General features: G+C 41.0%; 2 protein-coding genes across 2 annotated transcripts in view; one reads left to right on the top strand and one right to left on the bottom strand.

Moving 5' to 3' along the window:
* Positions 1-7,023, top strand: part of LOC143746128 (uncharacterized) — a 188,177-nt gene extending 181,154 nt beyond the window's left edge. Inside the window, exon 5 of the mRNA XM_077237899.1 lies at positions 5,411-7,023. Within this exon, the coding sequence (XP_077094014.1) occupies positions 5,411-6,494 (1,084 nt within the window). The 3' untranslated portion in view covers positions 6,495-7,023. The remainder of the gene's footprint in view (positions 1-5,410) is intronic.
* The window catches only part of LOC143746073 (uncharacterized), a 326,821-nt gene that overhangs the window by 146,333 nt on the left and 162,007 nt on the right, over positions 1-18,481 (bottom strand). The gene's annotated exons all lie outside the window — the stretch shown is intronic.

Consider the following 18,481-nt stretch of genomic DNA (forward strand, 5'->3'; position numbering starts at 1 on the left):
TCAAACAATAAAAAAAAAAAATAGTAATTTCTCTAAATTTAACTGTTTTTCCACCTCGATAAGATCCAACTCCAACATGATCCGCTCTGTTTCAGTTGCCATTGCTTATAGTAGCCTAAACGCAAAAACAGCCGGAAAGAATCTAAACACAGTGGAACATTGAAACCCACCAAAGCGTTTCGGCGAAGTAAATGCTCATGATGGCGTCGACTACGTGCTTTGCCTACGACGTGCACTCGACACAGAAGTATAAATTGGGCTTAAAGGTATAGCGGAGGATTTTCTTTTTCCGGGTGGGTAGCCTATACTATTGGTCCACCTAAGTGTCAATCATTCTGGTGATATGTTTACGTAAGGCCGTCGTACGTGCTCGTCCCTATGTAGTTTTCACTTTCTGCGCATGCGCACTTTCAGGTGTATTATGTGTGATGAGTTACGGTTTCAGCCATTTCTTTGAAAATGGCTGAGGGTCGAAAGAGAAAAAATGTATACGAAGTGTATGATAAGAAGAGAAAGGCCGCAGAATATAGAAACAAGACCAGAGTGATTTTGGGTGAATATTTCACACGCTGGCGTGCGCTAAAAGCACAGGTTGGGCTTCCCACTGATGCCGCAGTCGCGAAGATTCTACTAGACGGGTAAAGTTTGTCATGGAGAAATCCATTTAAAATCACTGCTAGTAAAAGTTAATGTAAGTTATGATTAGCGATGCTAGCCCTGGCACAAGTCATGCACCGCGTAGACACGGTAAACATCTCAATTTGTCTAAAGTAGCCTTATGACCAAATGGTAAATGGTATCACGCTGAAATATTCTAAAACCTTGTGTGTTCATTTTCGATAATTATAATGTATTCACCATAATAGGTGTTCCCTCTCGGGAGCAAATAGAGTGTTGCGCATGTAAATTTTTTAATAAATTGGAGAAGGCAGGTCTTCTCTAAAATTCGAAAAGATTCTCCGCTATACCTTTAACACTAGGCCTGTGTTGCTGTAGTAGCCATTTTACAAATGAGTGATGGAACAACTTGACGATTTCTGTAATTTTGCATTATTTTCTATGATCCTCTGCTTATTCTGCCTATATGAGCTTTAATTGGATGTGTCCCTTTCACTATAGTCACTTCAGTTGTAAAATAATATTAATCGAAGGCTACTAGTAAATATGCGAATCTGCGTGGCCCTCATTGGCTGACTCCCGTAAGAGCGTGCGTTGGAGGCCGATGACTTCACCGCTCACTCGCGCCGTCCCTCAGTTTCAGCGTCGAGTCTTCTGAGGCAAGGAGAGCAGTTCACGGTATTTCTCATATTTACACAACCATCAAACACACTTTATACAGTTTGATTAAGCTACAGACTCATTTCTGTATTGTTTTATCGGACACAGCGATACTTGTGCGTCTTTTCTGTCTTCATAATGAAATAAACATTTAGTGCAGCAGCAGCGAGCATGAGGAGAATATGTGGAGTTCATTCAGACCTGAGCGTTTTTGTGTTCGTCTGTGTGATTGTCTCGATGTTTGGAGTGAGAACTGTTACTGAATGTCAAGTCAAAAGTTTGAGATCTGTGAAGGGAATTGATGGGAATCGAACTCAAGTGTTGTTGCCATTTTAATTTTTACCTTTATATCTTTATCTATATTTATTTTTTGCAGACTTCGTTTGTTTTTTTTTACAAAATTGAGATATATTCTAAACACGTTTTATTGTCCCTGTTTGAGTAATGAATGTGGGAAATTTAAAATCTATACATAAATGTGAATATAGATAGTTTGACAAAGGAAACGTTAATTATTATTGCTGGTACTCTTTATTTTCAAGAGTTTTATGATCGTTGTTTCAGTAAATACAAATCTGTAACATGTTTATGATCAAATTAGCTAATTAAAGTCGAATTTAGATTCATATGGACATATTATGGTGTTTTAGTTATTTGCATGTAGAGGTTGATAAAGATAGGTGTCGATTTATTTTGTTATTTTATTGATAATTTAGGCTATCCATGTTATATTGCGATAAATAACAGTATTATATTTCAATAGAGCAGTTTGATAGGCTTTTATCATGTATCCTGACTCAGATAATGTGTTTCTAACAGCAAACACTCAGAATAAAGTGAGATGATCTGCTGATGATCCTGAATGTCTTGTTGAATGAGTGTTTATAGTCTGAGGCTCATCAATATTAACAGAGACGCTGAAAACACTCTTTATTTCATGACAGTAGTTCCTGTTTTCACCTAATTTATTATGCTGCTAGGGGTGGGCGATATAGCCCCAAAATGATATCACAATATTTCAAGAATATTTGCGATAATGATTATGACGATATACATTTTGTTTTTAGAAAATGTTCTTATTACATTTATCTCACATAAATGTTTGCGCACTCATTGCGCTTTTACAATGGGGTCATTTTGTTGTTAATAGTTTACACTAAAAAAAGTAGCAGACATTTATACAAAATAATAAAGATACAAATAAAGAGAAAAGGGTTTGGGTAGGTCTAACACTAGTATTCAGAAATACTACAGAAACTGAATAAAGTAATCAAATGTAAAATAACACGGTCTTAACATAATCTTTTAGCTTTTTAGTCCTCCTAAGTCCCGACTAAATTAAATACATGCTATTAATTCTGATTCCTTACAATTAAAGCTATCTTTTGTTGTTGTGATGACAACATTAATGACAGACATATGGCTGCTGACACTTTTAGAGTTAGTGCACGGATTACTGTTTTCATTCTGTCACAGTCACATGCGTTTAATACATAACCGACTGTGTTTGCGAGTATACTAACCAAGACTGGAATTTGGACACAATTTTGCGTGTTTTTTTCCGTGTTAAAGCAATATAATCCGCGAAAAATAACTTTTGTTATTCGCAAGCTGTTTGTGAGGCGGCATTACTCTATGTATGCAAGCAGAGAAAACGATCTCTCAGAGAGCGCGTGAGTACTGGATAGTTTAAATCACTTGAATTTTTAAACTGATAAGATTTAAGACATGAAAATTATAAACTTTAGTTACAATGCAATGCTGGCCGATTGTGCAAGTGACGATACCGTCATGTCCTGAATCATAAACGCGAGAGTGTAGTAACGCCGCCTGCAGCGCTTCACACTGGCCTTGTTTAACCCATTTTGACAGACGAGAGAGAAGACGCTGCACTGCTGAACACTCACGCTGTTTGTGAAATTGCGTCTCTCGGATAGTTTTAAAATAATTGATTTGATTTTATAATCTGTGTGGATTAATTTACTCATACAATCTACATGCTAAAGTGGATCAATGTTTGGGGGAGAATTTCCCGCATTATAAATTGGGTATATAATAAGTGACATAAAATATTCAAACTATGCAATACCCATGCCGAAACTCAATTTCTATGCTAGTATCTCTTCCTCGCGTACCTTCATAGCCTGGTTGTATACTCAACGCTGTGTAATAAATGTTCTGTCGGATTTTTTTAAATCTAAAGCCAAATTAGATCACAGAAGATTAATTAAAACACTCGACTTGCGTTATAAAGTAAGTTTGGAGCGCAAACATGGTTTTAATCTCATAAATGGTCGTGTATTGATGGTGTGCTAAGCTAACATGCTAGCTAGCCCAGGTGCACCTGCCACCAGCAGTTATTGTTTTATGATTTTTTTCTAAATAGGAATGCTTACTGAAATGTTTCAGTATATTTGATACCAGTTTCAAATATTTAGTGAGAACTTTGATAAAAGAAATTAGGGTTTGAAACCCTATGAATAGCCTGTGAATAGCCAGTCGTTAGTAGCTATAATGCAGACAAAAGAAATGCATATTTAGAGCCATAACCAGTCTGGAGAGGTGTGAATGTGTGCAGGGGAGACTCACACTGACTGGGGCTCGTTTGCACCACAAAATAATAGAGACAATAGACTGAATAGATGACTCAGAAGATGACTAAACATCAGTTTGCATTTTAGAGTCTAATCAAAATTAAGTAATTTGACATGATCTTGAAAAACATTTAACTAAATACAGAGTTTTAGACTTATCATTTTCAGATTTTAAATATAAAATGGTCACACATATGGCTTTAGCTGCAGTGCTTTTCTAGATTGCTCCAGGGCCAACTTCAATATTATTTTCATGAAGATGTTTCATAAAAATAAATTTCTATTAACTTTACAAAACTTTGAAGCTATTTAAAAAAATGTTTCATTATGACAATAATTAATTCTACATTTACAACAAACTACCAGGTGTCAGCTTTCAAATGAGATCATACTTGTGCTTTTAGTACTTAGGGTTCATGAACTGCATCTCTTTCAGTTTGGGTATGTCATTTCTGGGGATTTTTCAAAAGTGGGCTTATAGCTTAAAAGGTTAAGTTCAATCAATTGGTGTCGTGTCAACAGACTTAAGTTATTTGTTGGTTACTATATGTACATTTATTTCTGTTTATGCTTTCAACTGTTTTTTTTTACCATTGGTATTAGGAAGAATTTACATTATTATATTATGTTGTCCATGAGCATAAAACAAACTCAGTAACTGATATATTTTTGATTTTGGCTGATCAACTCCTCCCACTGCAATTCATCATCAGTGAAGCTCCTCCCACTGCAATTCATCATCAGTGAAGCTCCTCCCACAGCAATTCATCATCAGTGAAGCTCCTCCCACTGCAATTCATCATCAATGAAGCTCCTCCCACAGCAATTCATCATCAGTGAAGCTCCTCCCACTGCAATTCATCATCAGTGAAGCTCCTCCCACAGCAATTCTCCAATAAATGCCGTAAATTCCAATTAACTACAAGTGAAGACGAGCATCAAAGCATCAGGAAGAGCTGAAATCTGCAAAGACTGAGTTTATTAAAGAGGACAGTGAGAACACGAGTGATCCAGAACCTGCAGAATGAAACACACTGAAGATCCTGAAGAACAAAGAGGTTGGTGTTTATTCTTCATTCATTCATAGGGGTGTAACAATATATCATATATCAATATATCAATATATGTATTGTGGATATTGACAAGATATATATTGTGAATAGTTCACCCAAAATAAAATTACTGTGTGATGATAAAAAAAATCAAGTTTTCAGAGATTTATTGTCAGTACTACATTAAACTGCTATAATGTTGCATGGGGAATATTTGTGGATCCTGATAATGTCAAATGTCTTATGTTAAAGAGTTGCATTCTCCCATCATGCATTGCGGTATGAATAAATTATGATCTGAATTGTCTATGTAATTTACTTTTCCTAATTGAATATTCTGCTCGTCACCATTGTCGAGATGGACCTGATGGAAGTGAAAGAGGAGAGTGAAGAACTGAGTGAAGTGGAGGTGAAACATCATATCAAACCTGGAGAAAAACCTTTGAGTCGCTCAAAGACTAAAAATAAATTTTTAAAGAGAAGAAGAGCCAAGCAATCCTTCATCTGCACTCAGTGTGGAAAGAGTTTTTCAAACACACATAATCTTGATATTCACATGAGAGTTCATACTGGAGAGAAGCCATTTACATGTGATCAGTGCGGGAAGAGTTTCACACAAATAACAAATCGCAATCAACACATGAAAATCCACACCGGAGAGAAGCCACACGCATGTGATCAGTGTGGAAAACGCTTCAGACAAAAACAACATCTTGTGCTTCACATAAGAGTTCACACTGGAGAGAAGCCGTTCACATGTGATCAGTGCGGGAAGAGTTTCACATACAAACACAGACTTGAAATTCACATGAGAGTTCATACTGGAGAGAAGCCGTTCACGTGTGATCAGTGCGGAAAGAGTTTCACACAATCATCACAGCTTCAGAACCACATGAGAGTTCATACTGGAGAGAAGCCGTACACGTGTAGTCAATGTGTGAAGAGTTTCACATCAGCATACCTTAAAGAACACATGAGGATCCACACCGGTGAGAAACCGTTCACATGTGATCAATGCAGAAAAACATTTCTTGTGGCACCCGCCCTAAAGAAACATCTTAAAGTCCATACGAAGGAGAAGCCACATTCATGTTTTGTGTGTGGAAAGAGTTTTTCACTGCTGTATAGTTTACGTACACATCAGAAAATTCATACTCATGTAAAAGATCATGTGTGTTGTGAGTGTGGGAAGAGTTTTCATTTAGTGAGTGATTTAAAACGGCACCGGAGAATATACACTGGAGAAAAACATTACGAGTGTTCAAACTGTGACAAGAGATTCAGTCAGTCATCGAGCCTGAAAACACATGAGAGGATCCACACTGGAGAAAAACCTTACAAGTGTTCACACTGCGACAAGAGATTCAGTCAGTCGGCAAATCTGAAAACACATGAGAAGATCCACAGTAGAGAGAAGCCGCACACGTGTGATCAGTACAGAACGAGTTTCGCTTTTGAAAGTCAGCTGAAGCCAGGGCTCGACATGAACGCTTGTCTGGGCCAAGTGGATTTTTTGAAGGTGCAAGTGAATGAATTTTACTTGGCCGACCAGACGAGTAGCCTGATTTAAATGTCAGTTACAAAAAATAACTAGGTAATCGCCAAACCGAGAGAATGATTCTGATCTTGTTACATTTAGTGTAAGTGGCGATTAAAAGTGGTGTAAGACTGGTGCAAAAATGGCTGAACACACTCTGAGGAAACACCGAACTCTTGATGGAATCAACATCTGAACACTTTCTAAAAGAAAATCACATCCAAGACAACCCACCCCACTATTGTGGAGACAGTAGAGTCTCGCCTCACTATTGATTGCCCACAACGGTTTCCGTACTCACTCTCTCTATCGCCTCATACTCCTCATTGAGCATCATGAACTGAAGATGCTCAAATATCACCTAAAAAGAGCATGATAATTCATGTTTGGTATCATTTTAAAGGTCCCAGTGCGTTTGGTACTTTTTTCCTTTACTTGATATGGAAAAAAAGGCAATTTTGTGAGGTATGTTTCATGGAGCCAGATTGTTAAGCTATTGAACAAAAAAAATGGTCTCATGTCTGATTTGTTTGTTTGCTAATGTAAAAACGCTGGGTAAGCATTCTCTGAGTTGTGTGATTCCATCATTTTGCCAGGGGTTTTAAATGAAATGCATCTTCCCACAGAAACCAAAGAAGAATTCTCACCAGGTTACATCCCCCAGAGTGAGGTGGCCAAATGTTGATAGAAAAACAAACACCTTTTGGTAAATGTATGAATTATCTGGATATTTAAAAGCAGGTAATAAAAGGTTCAGGGAATCTGTGTGTAGTCTTTTCCACTGCCAGGTAAATACTTATAAATTATCGGATCTCTGAATTGATAATTTATCATAGATCATGTATATGATTGATTGAAGTTTTATTCTTTGAATTGGATTTTGAATGATTGTTTAATTTACCTGGATAATATATAGATTGTATTCATTCTGATTTACTGTGATATTACGTACGTAAGTAGATTATGCTGTATCTATTGTTACCACAAATCTAAAACTAAAGTCCAGTTTTGAGTTGAGCATTTGGGCACAGCAACTGAGATTTTAGAGTTACGGCTATAACGATTGGGCATTAGTTCAAGTGTACTTAGACTGTGAAGGATAATAAAGGGAATGTCCTTTTAGGGCAACATAATGTGGAATGACCAACCTAAATAGGGTGGGCCCTATTTACCACTGTTTAAAGGATTAGTTTACTTCAGAATTAAAATTTCCTGATAATTTACTTAACCCGACGTCATTCAAGATGTTCATGTCTTTCTTTCTTCAGTCGTAAAGAAATTAAGGTAAATAAAAAAAAACATTCCAGGATTTTTCAACATGTAGTCGACTTCAATGGGCTCCAACGGTTTGATGGTCCAAATTGCAGTTTTAATGCAGCTTCAAAGTGCTCTACACAATCCCAGCCGAGGAATAAGGGTCTAATCTAGCCAAACCATCGGTCATTTCTAAAAGATATATATATATATATATATATATGTATATATATGTATATATCCTTTTTAAAGTGGCGCTATGCAGTTTTGGCAATTTCTTCGCTGTATTCTCACAGGTTTCTCTATAGAGCTCCCCCTACAGCTTCGGAATAGATATTTGACAACACTGTCATAAAAACTTGTTGGCACCTCTCCTTGGCCGTGCCTCTAACCAGTTCAACCCTGGCGTTGGTTGCTTGGAGCGTTTGCTAATATTAATATTAATATTTCATTACAAAAATTCATGAAATATTGATAGGGAAAAAGTTAAAAAGTTTTACGAATCACCACAACATGATTTTGTTTCATTTAAAAAGATTCAGAATAAATCAAAGATATTATTCTGAATACCGAATTGCGGCCCGAAAATAACTCTCTCATGCTTTTTATACCAACCCTGTTTTTCTGGGCCGCCCCCATCTAGCAGCTTTCATTATAGTACAGCTAATTACCTTATAAGGTCATTTTTTTCACACTTATTTTATGCAGCACATACGCAAAAGTTTTATATGGTAAGTTATTTTATCGCAACCATTTTGACCTTTCTCTAGCTTCACACTTTTTTATGTCTGGGGCAAATGGCATTCAAAGTTCCCTTTTAAAACACATGTGGTTTCAACCACCCAACACATTTCGTGTCAATATTAGGGGTGTGACGGTTATTATATAACCGTGAGACCGACGGTTATAGTTGAACACCGTCATTAGAACTCTATAACCGCCAAAACCGTGTGACAAACTTTTTTTTTATCATAGAGAATGTTTAAATACTAATATCAGCTTACGAGGGAAACGGAGGCGGAGTTAGTGGTGCTTCAGAGGCTGGTGCGGGAGATGATTCTGGAGAGGTCTGTGTGTGCCCCTTTACCGATCAGAGCGCGGGCTGACAAGGAGTAAAGCCTTGTTTATACTCGACGCGTCCGTTTCTTTTACTGTCTATGGTCCGACTCCGCAAGAAGGTGTGCGCGGCAAAAATGACGCGTTGGGTGCGCAAGACTGGCAAGACCTCATTTCGCTTTGCTGTGTGCAAGGCTTTTTTTGTAACAGCGCGCGCGGCGCCGCATCCGAGGATGAACGACTTCAAACCGAATCTGCCCGAGCATGTACGTCACCGCACCGGCACCCAGTTCGCGCGTCTAAATTGCTAAGTTTTTTTTGTTAAGGTTTTGTTTACTGTGTGTGATTCATTTAATGGAAAGCTCATTCACTTCGTCTTGCTGTTAATTTTAAATAAACGTAGAGCAAGTAGCTAATCAGTGTCTGCTCATTTATTCAAACTAAGTTGTCCTATTAATAACAGATGAACGTCGCAACGGCCCCCTTTATTTCATTTTCAACCATAATACTGTTTGCAATGCATATTATCTTCTTATTTATTTGCACCATCCTAATGACTCCTCCCGGCCCATAAGTCATAAAATGTGCCCCTGATCGATTATTCGTTGAAAAAGTCCAGGGTAAAGGTACAATCCCTGTGGAACAGTAGCATAATATAGACAGCATTTGATTAATTGTTATATAATCTTGTCCCACAGAACATTTCACACGAGTTCACATCTACATATAATTATTATGGCGTCAGGATATTGGGCTCTACCGGCCACCTGCGAGGTGGAATGAATTTGAAAATGCTGGCTGGGCAGGAAAGATAGATACGTGTCGGGTCCACTGAGAGACCAATGCTCGCTGGACAGAAATATGAAAAAGGAAGATACATGCTGTCCGCTGAGAGACCAATGCTTGCTGGACAGAGGTAGTGGGAAGATAGACACATGCTGAGTCTGCTGGGAGACCCATGCTCACTGGACGGGATAGAGTAGAGATAAGTACTGTAGTGAACTTTCTTCTAAAGTGTAGGGACTCAGAAGCGAAGACCAGGAGACGTTGGGATATCTTTCAAGCAGGTTTCTTTATTGCTGTAGTCTGCTTCGTCCAAGATCTGACTAAGGCAAAATACATTGTAGATTATATATCTTTCAAGGGGGAGGAGTTACATAGAGGTGGAGACACTCTGAATGTAGATGAGGCACAGGAGTCCGCCCTGCTACCTGAAACTCCCCAGCCCTGATAACACTGCGTTCTATTATGTCAACGAACAATTTTTTGTCAACGAACCGATTTTTTGTCAACGAACTGATTCGGCCCTTGTATATGACGTCATTTCTACACTTCAAGTTTTCTGGTATGTTTTGCGCGTCCGAGTCAGAGAAAAACATAGACGCCACCCAGAAAGCTGTTGCTATGGTAGCACTGGCCGAGTACCAGGCGCTTATCAAAACGCAGCCATTTGAACTTCTAAAATTCTCACTTATTTCATGTTTTAGTTATCTTCTGTTAGCAACGCTAGCCACGTTAGTAACACCCGTTTGAAACAAGGTTTCGTTCAATATTGCACTCAGAACAAGGCCGATTCCCATACCCGCAGGCAGTGATACAGACGCAGTAAGGTATCGCAGTAATACGAGTGATTAAAATCGTAATTTAAACAACCAAAGCGGTCCAAAACCAATGAAAACAATTCATACAAGTCACACAGGGCGCAGCCATCTTGGATTCCGTATCGAAATTCTTGCTCAGTGTCCTCACGGTTGTCTGACTACTGAGCTGGGAAATCTGAGGAAAGGGGGCGTGTTGCTAGGCAACGTCTGTCTTCCTAGTCGGAACTCCGACACGCATGAATAATACAATGCTGCACAAGTACGTAATACATAGTACATTCACTGGGAGACCAATGCTCGCTGGATGGAAAAGAGTAGAGATAGATGCATGCTACGTCCGCTGGGAGACCAATGGTTGCTGGACAGAGAAAGAAGAAACAGATGCATGCAAAATCCACTGGGAGACCAATGCTCACTGGATGGAGAAAGAGGAAACAGATGCATGCAACATCCTCTGGGAAACCAATGCTCGCTGGATGGAGAAAGAGGAAACATAGATGCATGCAACGTCCGCTGGAGACCAATGCTCGCTGGACAGAGAAAGAAGAAACAGATGCATGCAACATCCTCTGGGAGACCAATGCTCGCTGGATGGAGAAAGAGGAAACATAGATGCATGCAACATCCGCTTGGAGACCAATGCTCGCTGGATGGAGAAAGAGGAAACAGATGCATGCAACATCCTCTGGGAGACCAATGCTCGCTGGATGGAGAAAGAGGAAACATAGATGCATGCAACATCCTCTGGGAGACCAATGCTCGCTGGATGGAGAAAGAGGAAACATAGATGCATGCAACATCCGCTTGGAGACCAATGCTCGCTGGATGGAGAAAGAGGAAACAGATGCATGCAACATCCTCTGGGAGACCAATGCTCGCTGGATGGAGAAAGAGGAAACATAGATGCATGCAACATCCTCTGGGAGACCAATGCTCGCTAGATGGAGAAAGAGGAAACATAGATGCATGCAACATCCGCTTGGAGACCAATGCTCGCTGGATGGAGAAAGAGGAAACAGATGCATGCAACATCCTCTGGGAGACCAATGCTCGCTGGATGGAGAAAGAGGAAACAGATGCATGCAACATCCTCTGGGAGACCAATGCTCGCTGGATGGAGAAAGAGGAAACATAGATGCATGAAACATCCTCTAGGAGACCAATGCTCGCTGGATGGAGAAAGAGGAAACAGATGCATACTACGTCCGCTGGGAGACCAATGCTTGCTGTACAGAGAAAATCATAATTTTACTGGAATATCAATTCTGAATAGTGAGGTACTGGAGAGAAGAAATCACTGCTGGGGCAGTGGAGAAAATTAGCTAGAGAAAAAGAGCTCCTGTGGGAGCAGAGGAGACATCACTGCTGTGGCAGTGGACAAAAATTAGCCAGAGAAACAGAGCTCCAGCGGGAGCAGAGGAGACATCACTGCTGTGGCAGTGGAGAAAATTATCCAGAGAAACAAAGCTCCAGCGGGAGCAGAGGAGACATCACTGCTGTGGCAGTGGAGAAAATTAGCCAGAGAAACAGGGCTCCAGCGGGAGCAGAGGAGACATCACTGCTGTGGCAGTGGAGAAAATTAGCCAGAGAAACAGAGCTCCAGCGGGAGCAGAGGAGACATCACTGCTGTGGCAGTGGAGAAAATTAGCCAGAGAAACAGAGCTCCTGCGGGAGCAGAGGAGACATCACTGCTGTGGCAGTGGAGAAAATTAGCTAGAGAAAAAGAGCTCCAGCGGGAGCAGAGGAGACATCACTGCTGTGGCAGTGGAGAAAATTAGCCAGAGAAACAGAGCTCCTGCGGGAGCAGAGGAGACATCACTGCTGTGGCAGTGGAGAAAATTAGCCAGAGAAACAAAGCTCCAGCGGGAGCAGAGGAGACATCACTGCTGTGGCAGTGGAGAAAATTAGCTAGAGAAAAAGAGCTCCAGCGGGAGCAGAGGAGACATCACTGCTGTGGCAGTGGAGAAAATTAGCCAGAGAAACAGAGCTCCTGCGGGAGCAGAGGAGACATCACTGCTGTGGCAGTGGAGAAAATTAGCCAGAGAAACAGAGCTCCTGCGGGAGCAGAGGAGACATCACTGCTGTGGCAGTGGAGAAAATTAGCCAGAGAAAGAGAGCTCCTGCGGGAGCAGAGGAGACATCACTGCTGTGGCAGTGGAGAAACTTACCTTGAGAAATTGAGCTCCTGCGGGAGCAGAGGAGACATCACTGCTGTGGCAGTGGAGAAAATTAGCCAGAGAAACAGAGCTCCTGCGGGAGCAGAGGAGACATCACTGCTGTGGCAGTGGAGAAAATTAGCCAGAGAAACAGAGCTCCTGCGGGAGCAGAGGAGACATCACTGCTGTGGCAGTGGAGAAAATTAGCCAGAGAAACAGAGCTCCTGCGGGGGCAGAGGAGACATCACTGCTGTGGCAGTGGAGAAAATTAGCCAGAGAAACAGAGCTCCTGCGGGAGCAGAGGAGACATCACTGCTGTGGCAGTGGAGAAACTTACCTTGAGAAATTGAGCTCCTGCGGGAGCAGAGGAGACATCACTGCTGTGGCAGTGGAGAAAATTAACCAGAGAAACAGAGCTCCTGCGGGAGCAGAGGAGACATCACTGCTGTGGCAGTGGAGAAAATTAGCCAAAGAAACAGAGCTCCTGCGGGAGCAGAGGAGACATCACTGCTGTGGCAGTGGAGAAAATTAGCCAGAGAAACAGAGCTCCAGCGGGAGCAGAGGAGACATCACTGCTGTGGCAGTGGAGAAAATTAGCCAGAGAAAGAGAGCTCCAGCGGGAGCAGAGGAGACATCACTGCTGTGGCAGTGAAGAAAATTAGCCAGAGAAACAGAGCTCCAGCGGGAGCAGAGGAGACATCACTGCTGTGGCAGTGGAGAAAATTAGCCAGAGAAACAGGGCTCCAGCGGGAGCAGAGGAGACATCACTGCTGTGGCAGTGGAGAAAATTAGCCTGAGAAACAGAGCTCCAGCGGGAGCAGAGGAGACATCACTGCTGTGGCAGTGGAGAACATTAGCCAGAGAAACAGAGCTCCTGCGGGAGCAGAGGAGACATCACTGCTGTGGCAGTGGAGAAACTTACCTGGAGAAATTGAGCTCCTGCGGGAGCAGAGGAGACATAACTGCTGTGGCAGTGGAGAAAATTAGCCAGTGAAAGAGAGCTCCTGCTGGAGCAGAGAAGACATCACTGCTGTGGCAGTGGAGAAAATTAGCCAGAGAAACAGAGCTCCTGCGGGAGCAGAGGAGACATCACTGCTGTGGCAGTGGAGAAAATTATAAGCGGACACACTCGGTCTCTCTTTCGCGGGCTGTCAAGTGCGCTCTTGCCTCACGGACACACTCAGTCTCTCGCGCGCTGTCGAGTGCGCTCTCTGACACACTCGGTCTCTCTCTCGTGGGCTGTCGAGTGCGCTCTCGCCTCACGGACACACTCGGTCTCTCGCACGCTGTCGAGTGTGCTCTCTCCTCTCGGGCACACTCCGTCTCTCTCGCACACTGTCGAGTGCGCTCTCGCCTCTCGGAAACACTCGGTCTCTCTTGCGCACTGTCGAGCACGCTCTCGGACACACTCGGTCTCGCACAGTGTCACTCGTTGAGTTTGCTCCGCTTTTGTCCAGTCCGGCGCGCCTCATAGACAGACGCAGTGTTCACGGAGGGGAGAGGCTGTGTGTGTGTGTATGTGTGTACTGTATGTGTGTGTGTATGTATGTGAGAGAGACGCGTGAGTGACAAAGACGGAGGGAGAGCAGGGAAAGGAAATTCAACTGAAAGAATACGCTGCGTGTTTTAAATAGCGTTAAAAAAAAAAAGAATAATGAAACGCAAAATGTGGCGGCCAGTGTTGATTCTGTGGCGCACCGCCACAAATTAGTCTGTGTGTGGGAAACACTGCATAAAAGTCACGTGGGAACTGCTCAGCTCGGTACTGAGGGCTTAGCGTCAAGTTTCTTAACTTTTTTGGAGAGCCGCTTCGCCATGCTTTCATTGTTTTGAAGGGGGAGAGGCAGCTGAAATGACGGGAGGGGTTGTGTCGCCCATATTTGCTTCCCCCGGTCTGCATTTTCCCCAGACATACGTTCTTCTCCCACACAAAAACAGAATTTCATTCCAAATATGTAAAATTCTGCGAAATTCCGTATTAACAGTAGATTCCGCGTTAATTTGCCAGTTCCGCGATTTATCATTTGGCCCTACATTGTGAAATATTAAAATCATTCTATATTTCCCATCCTCATGTTTGCGTTTTGCTAGGCCAACTTGTCTCAATAATAATTTTCTATTTAAACTGAGTATTTCGTTCGTTCAATTTCCTGTAAATGGATCTCGCCCGGTTAACAAACTGTCGCAGCCCATCTTTTCTCCTCTTTTATCACAAAAGCTAGAGTATGAAAAGTCATTATAATTATATTATAATGGTTCTTTTCATTGATTAACCTACGGACACATTCGTCGATTATCATCATCTCTTTCTCTGGCTTTTAATCTCTCAATAAATTAATTCAAGAGTTTATTTAATTCCATTTTGATTAAATAGACCTCCATTTCTTTTCATTTACTTTCCACCTCACATAACTATTTTATGTAATTATATTTGACCCGTGGTCATTTAAATTTCTTTTGCCATATCCACGGGAGAGTTTTATTCAATTCTAAGCTGATTTTAGTCATACGATTTTTCAACTTCAGCTAGTTCCATGCCGAATATGTTCCCATCATCAGGCGAATAGCTGGCTCCTAACCAACTTGGATAAACATTCATTAATAAAATAAATTCCCCTTTGGGATTTAACAGCCACTCCTCTATATGTTCGTCACTCCCATATTTTTCTTTATCTATTGGAGTATTTTACTGTTACAATAAAGTACTGTATTCATACAGCAGTGCTTCTGTGATTATAGTAGCATTATTACAGTAAAATGTTGTAATTTATTACAATTTACTGTATATTTACTGCAACTAAGTTGCCAGGAATGTCCTGTAATTTCACAGGACAGAATTACAATTTAAACACTTAATGTTTAAATAAAAAACCAATTAAAAACACAACAATTGTATCTTTTCTGTTTTATTTACAAACTATGCAACACCACATATTACAAAAGTATCCATACACAAAAAAAAATAAAGACGTCCAGACAGCCTATCATCAGGGGCAACATGGTAATATGGAACAAATGTGTCCAGCCAGACTTGAACAGGGGAAGTTGTTCCAACTCAAAGTCCAGGAGTTTTCTAAGGAGGGTGCAAACAGGTGCGTTGAGCCCGTGTCTCTTCTCTGCTTTGCTGCCCGTCTGGAAGTTGATTCCACAAAAAGCTCTGAAAACTGAGAGAGAGGAAAAAAAAGTTAATCTCTCGAGTCTTCGGTTTCGAGTTGTTCGGTCTTTTGTCACGTAACTGTTTTGTGTTATTATATGTAGGTATTTAATAATTTCGGTTACAGAACCCATATGATGTTGCGCATGCGCATGTCAACACAAAATGAACGAATATCCATAGACTTATAAAATAGATTTCATGTTAAAGGTACAATATGCAGGATTTTTGCAGTAAAATATCCAGAAACCACTAGGCCAATGTTATATATTTTGTTTTGTTGATTACTTACAATATCCCAAATGTTTCCAACTATTTGTAAATCGTGAGAAAATTGCGATTTTAACCAAGGAAACGGGACGTGTTAGCAGGGGTGAGGAGTCGCCAGTCAATGGCGTCATATCCGTGTTAGCCTCGGTTTCCGCCAGGTTTACGCTCACACTGCGTTAGTAACCATGGCGACATACGTGGACAACCGGGTTATTGCCGTCATGCCTAGTAAGACGCTCACGCTGTTGTTGTTTTGTTCAAACATTTTGGATTGTGGCAAGCAGACTTTAAGACAAATAGAGGACTAAAACGAAGATCAACATCTTTCGAGATGCCAAGAGCTCCTTGTCTGCGACTAACTTCGACTTGACAGAGACGCGAGTGTTGCATGTACTTTTAGACAGGTGAGCAAATGTACATAAAACTATCAATGTTATTTAGTTCAACATGATGAAATGTTCGAATATGATCTGTATGTTATTCTAATGTTGATCTAGCTTAACGTACTTAGTCTCATACAGCCAACACACATCCTAACTAACAACATTCAACACACTCAAATGCCGTTTAGTGTGATAGTGTAACTGTTAGAGCAAGTGAAACAGCGCTGCATTACCTCAAGTTTGATTCGTCTAATAAACTGTCCTGTGTGAGAATTAATTCAGCACTTGCGTGTAGTTCGGCAGAATGAAATGTCCTTAACGTTATTCCTTTATATCCGCGGGACTCGTGTTGTGTGTGGCGCTGGTATCCGTCTGGCAATCGCGCCCTGCTTCATACCACAGTCATGTTTAAAACATTAATGTATTCACTCATCCATAAAAGATCCATCAGCTTGATGACAAGATCCATAATTCCGCTTAATGTGGAATATACGTCATCAGTATACGCCTTTGTTATTGTAAGAGGTTAGCGACCCCTGGTGGTGAAAAATCTTTGCATATTGTACCTTTAACGTTTCATACCTGAGATGTGTTCCTTCTTCCAAAAATGTCTGATTCTGGTACCTTTGGTTGCCGCCGCGCAATTTCAAAATTCAAACAGCAGCGATCCCACAATGCTATGCGGTGGCTGTAAAATAATGCTTCTACAGTGTAGTTACAATAAAATTAAAGGACTGTCCATACATTTCCCATCATGCATTTGCATTTGCAATAAAAACATAAACACAATATGTTGGTGTAAAATTTATTGTAAAAATTACATCAATTGCTAACAGTGTGCGCTTTATTTTTACTTTCGGTTTTCTAATCACATAGTAAAGTATATCTTGGTTATGATCCTTCCCCGTTAAGTTATCATTAGGCCATTTCCAAAAATATTTATTATTGTCTTCTACTTCACTACTATTTTTACCTTTAGTGGCGAACACCGTTAGATCAAAACCTGAAAATTTTTCTTTGTCTAATTGTATCTCGGCCAGAATAATTTTTCCGGGCAAAATTTCCAATTGTAGTAGGTAACTTACTTTAATTAAAGCCAACATTACAACCAGCAAATAACTGAAGCTGGCTAAATGAAGATTTTGTCAAAACACGACAAAACAAGCCAAACATGACACAAAACACAAATGTTTGATTGAAGCACTCATTTAATTATTAAGAATGGTCATCTTAAAGGGATACTCCAGGATTTAGCATTAAGATTTGTATCAGTAGAAAACCAGTAGTATTTTCGAATTACCTTGCTTACCCCCCTCATTTCCCCCTTATATGAGAGATTTATGTATTTTTAGTCTGTAAAAAATCCTCCGATGACGCAAAAATCGTCATTTTGCGTCATCGGAGGATTTTTGGGCCAGAGGCTTAAAACTACAGCCAGTACTAGTAGCTAGTTCCGCATGTTTTCACTACGCCCATATGGGGCGGGATCTCACTCACAGAAAGTAAGATATTGTCAGCCATCTTTCTGTAGAAGCTAAGCTAACAGGCTCTTGCTCTGTGTATAAACTTTGTATAGTGGGCTAATCACGATAGCGGAAGGTAACGTTAGTTTAGAAGTTGAAATGACAGAAGGGGATTTCGAAGATCAGTTGCGCGAATCTGATGCTCGCGGCTACCTGTACGAGCCGCAATACAGCGATGAACAGTTGCGGGAGATGGAGGAACAAGAGGCGGCCGGAGCAGCTGCTGCTGCAGCAGGGGAGCAAGACCTGACTCGAGCCCGGCCAGACTCCAGCTGGGGCGGACTGGAGCTGTCAGTGCTCTCGCTGTGCGCCTATGGAAACAGATAGAGAGTCCTATTACTGTCGCGAATTTCAACGATCCCATTTTCTTCTGGACGAGATAAATTGGAAACGCCAGCCAAAGCCCGCAGGGACAAACGGACGGCTTAGTGTAAAGTGAGTAACGTTATTTGGTTTGTTTTTCTTTTTTTTACCAAGACGTAATGTACAGAGTTTGGACACCCGGCATTATCACAATAATCTTCCCTCGTAACGTTAGTCAGCTGAGCTATTGTTGTTATATTTACATCTATGATAGTATACTGTGTGCAAATAGTTCGCATTGCTAACGTTGTGCTTACTGT

This window comes from Siphateles boraxobius, unplaced genomic scaffold (genome assembly GCF_051911475.1).
Source record: "Siphateles boraxobius isolate OS27281-9 unplaced genomic scaffold, OSU_SipBor_1 21, whole genome shotgun sequence".
Taxonomy (NCBI): Eukaryota; Metazoa; Chordata; class Actinopteri; order Cypriniformes; family Leuciscidae; genus Siphateles; species Siphateles boraxobius.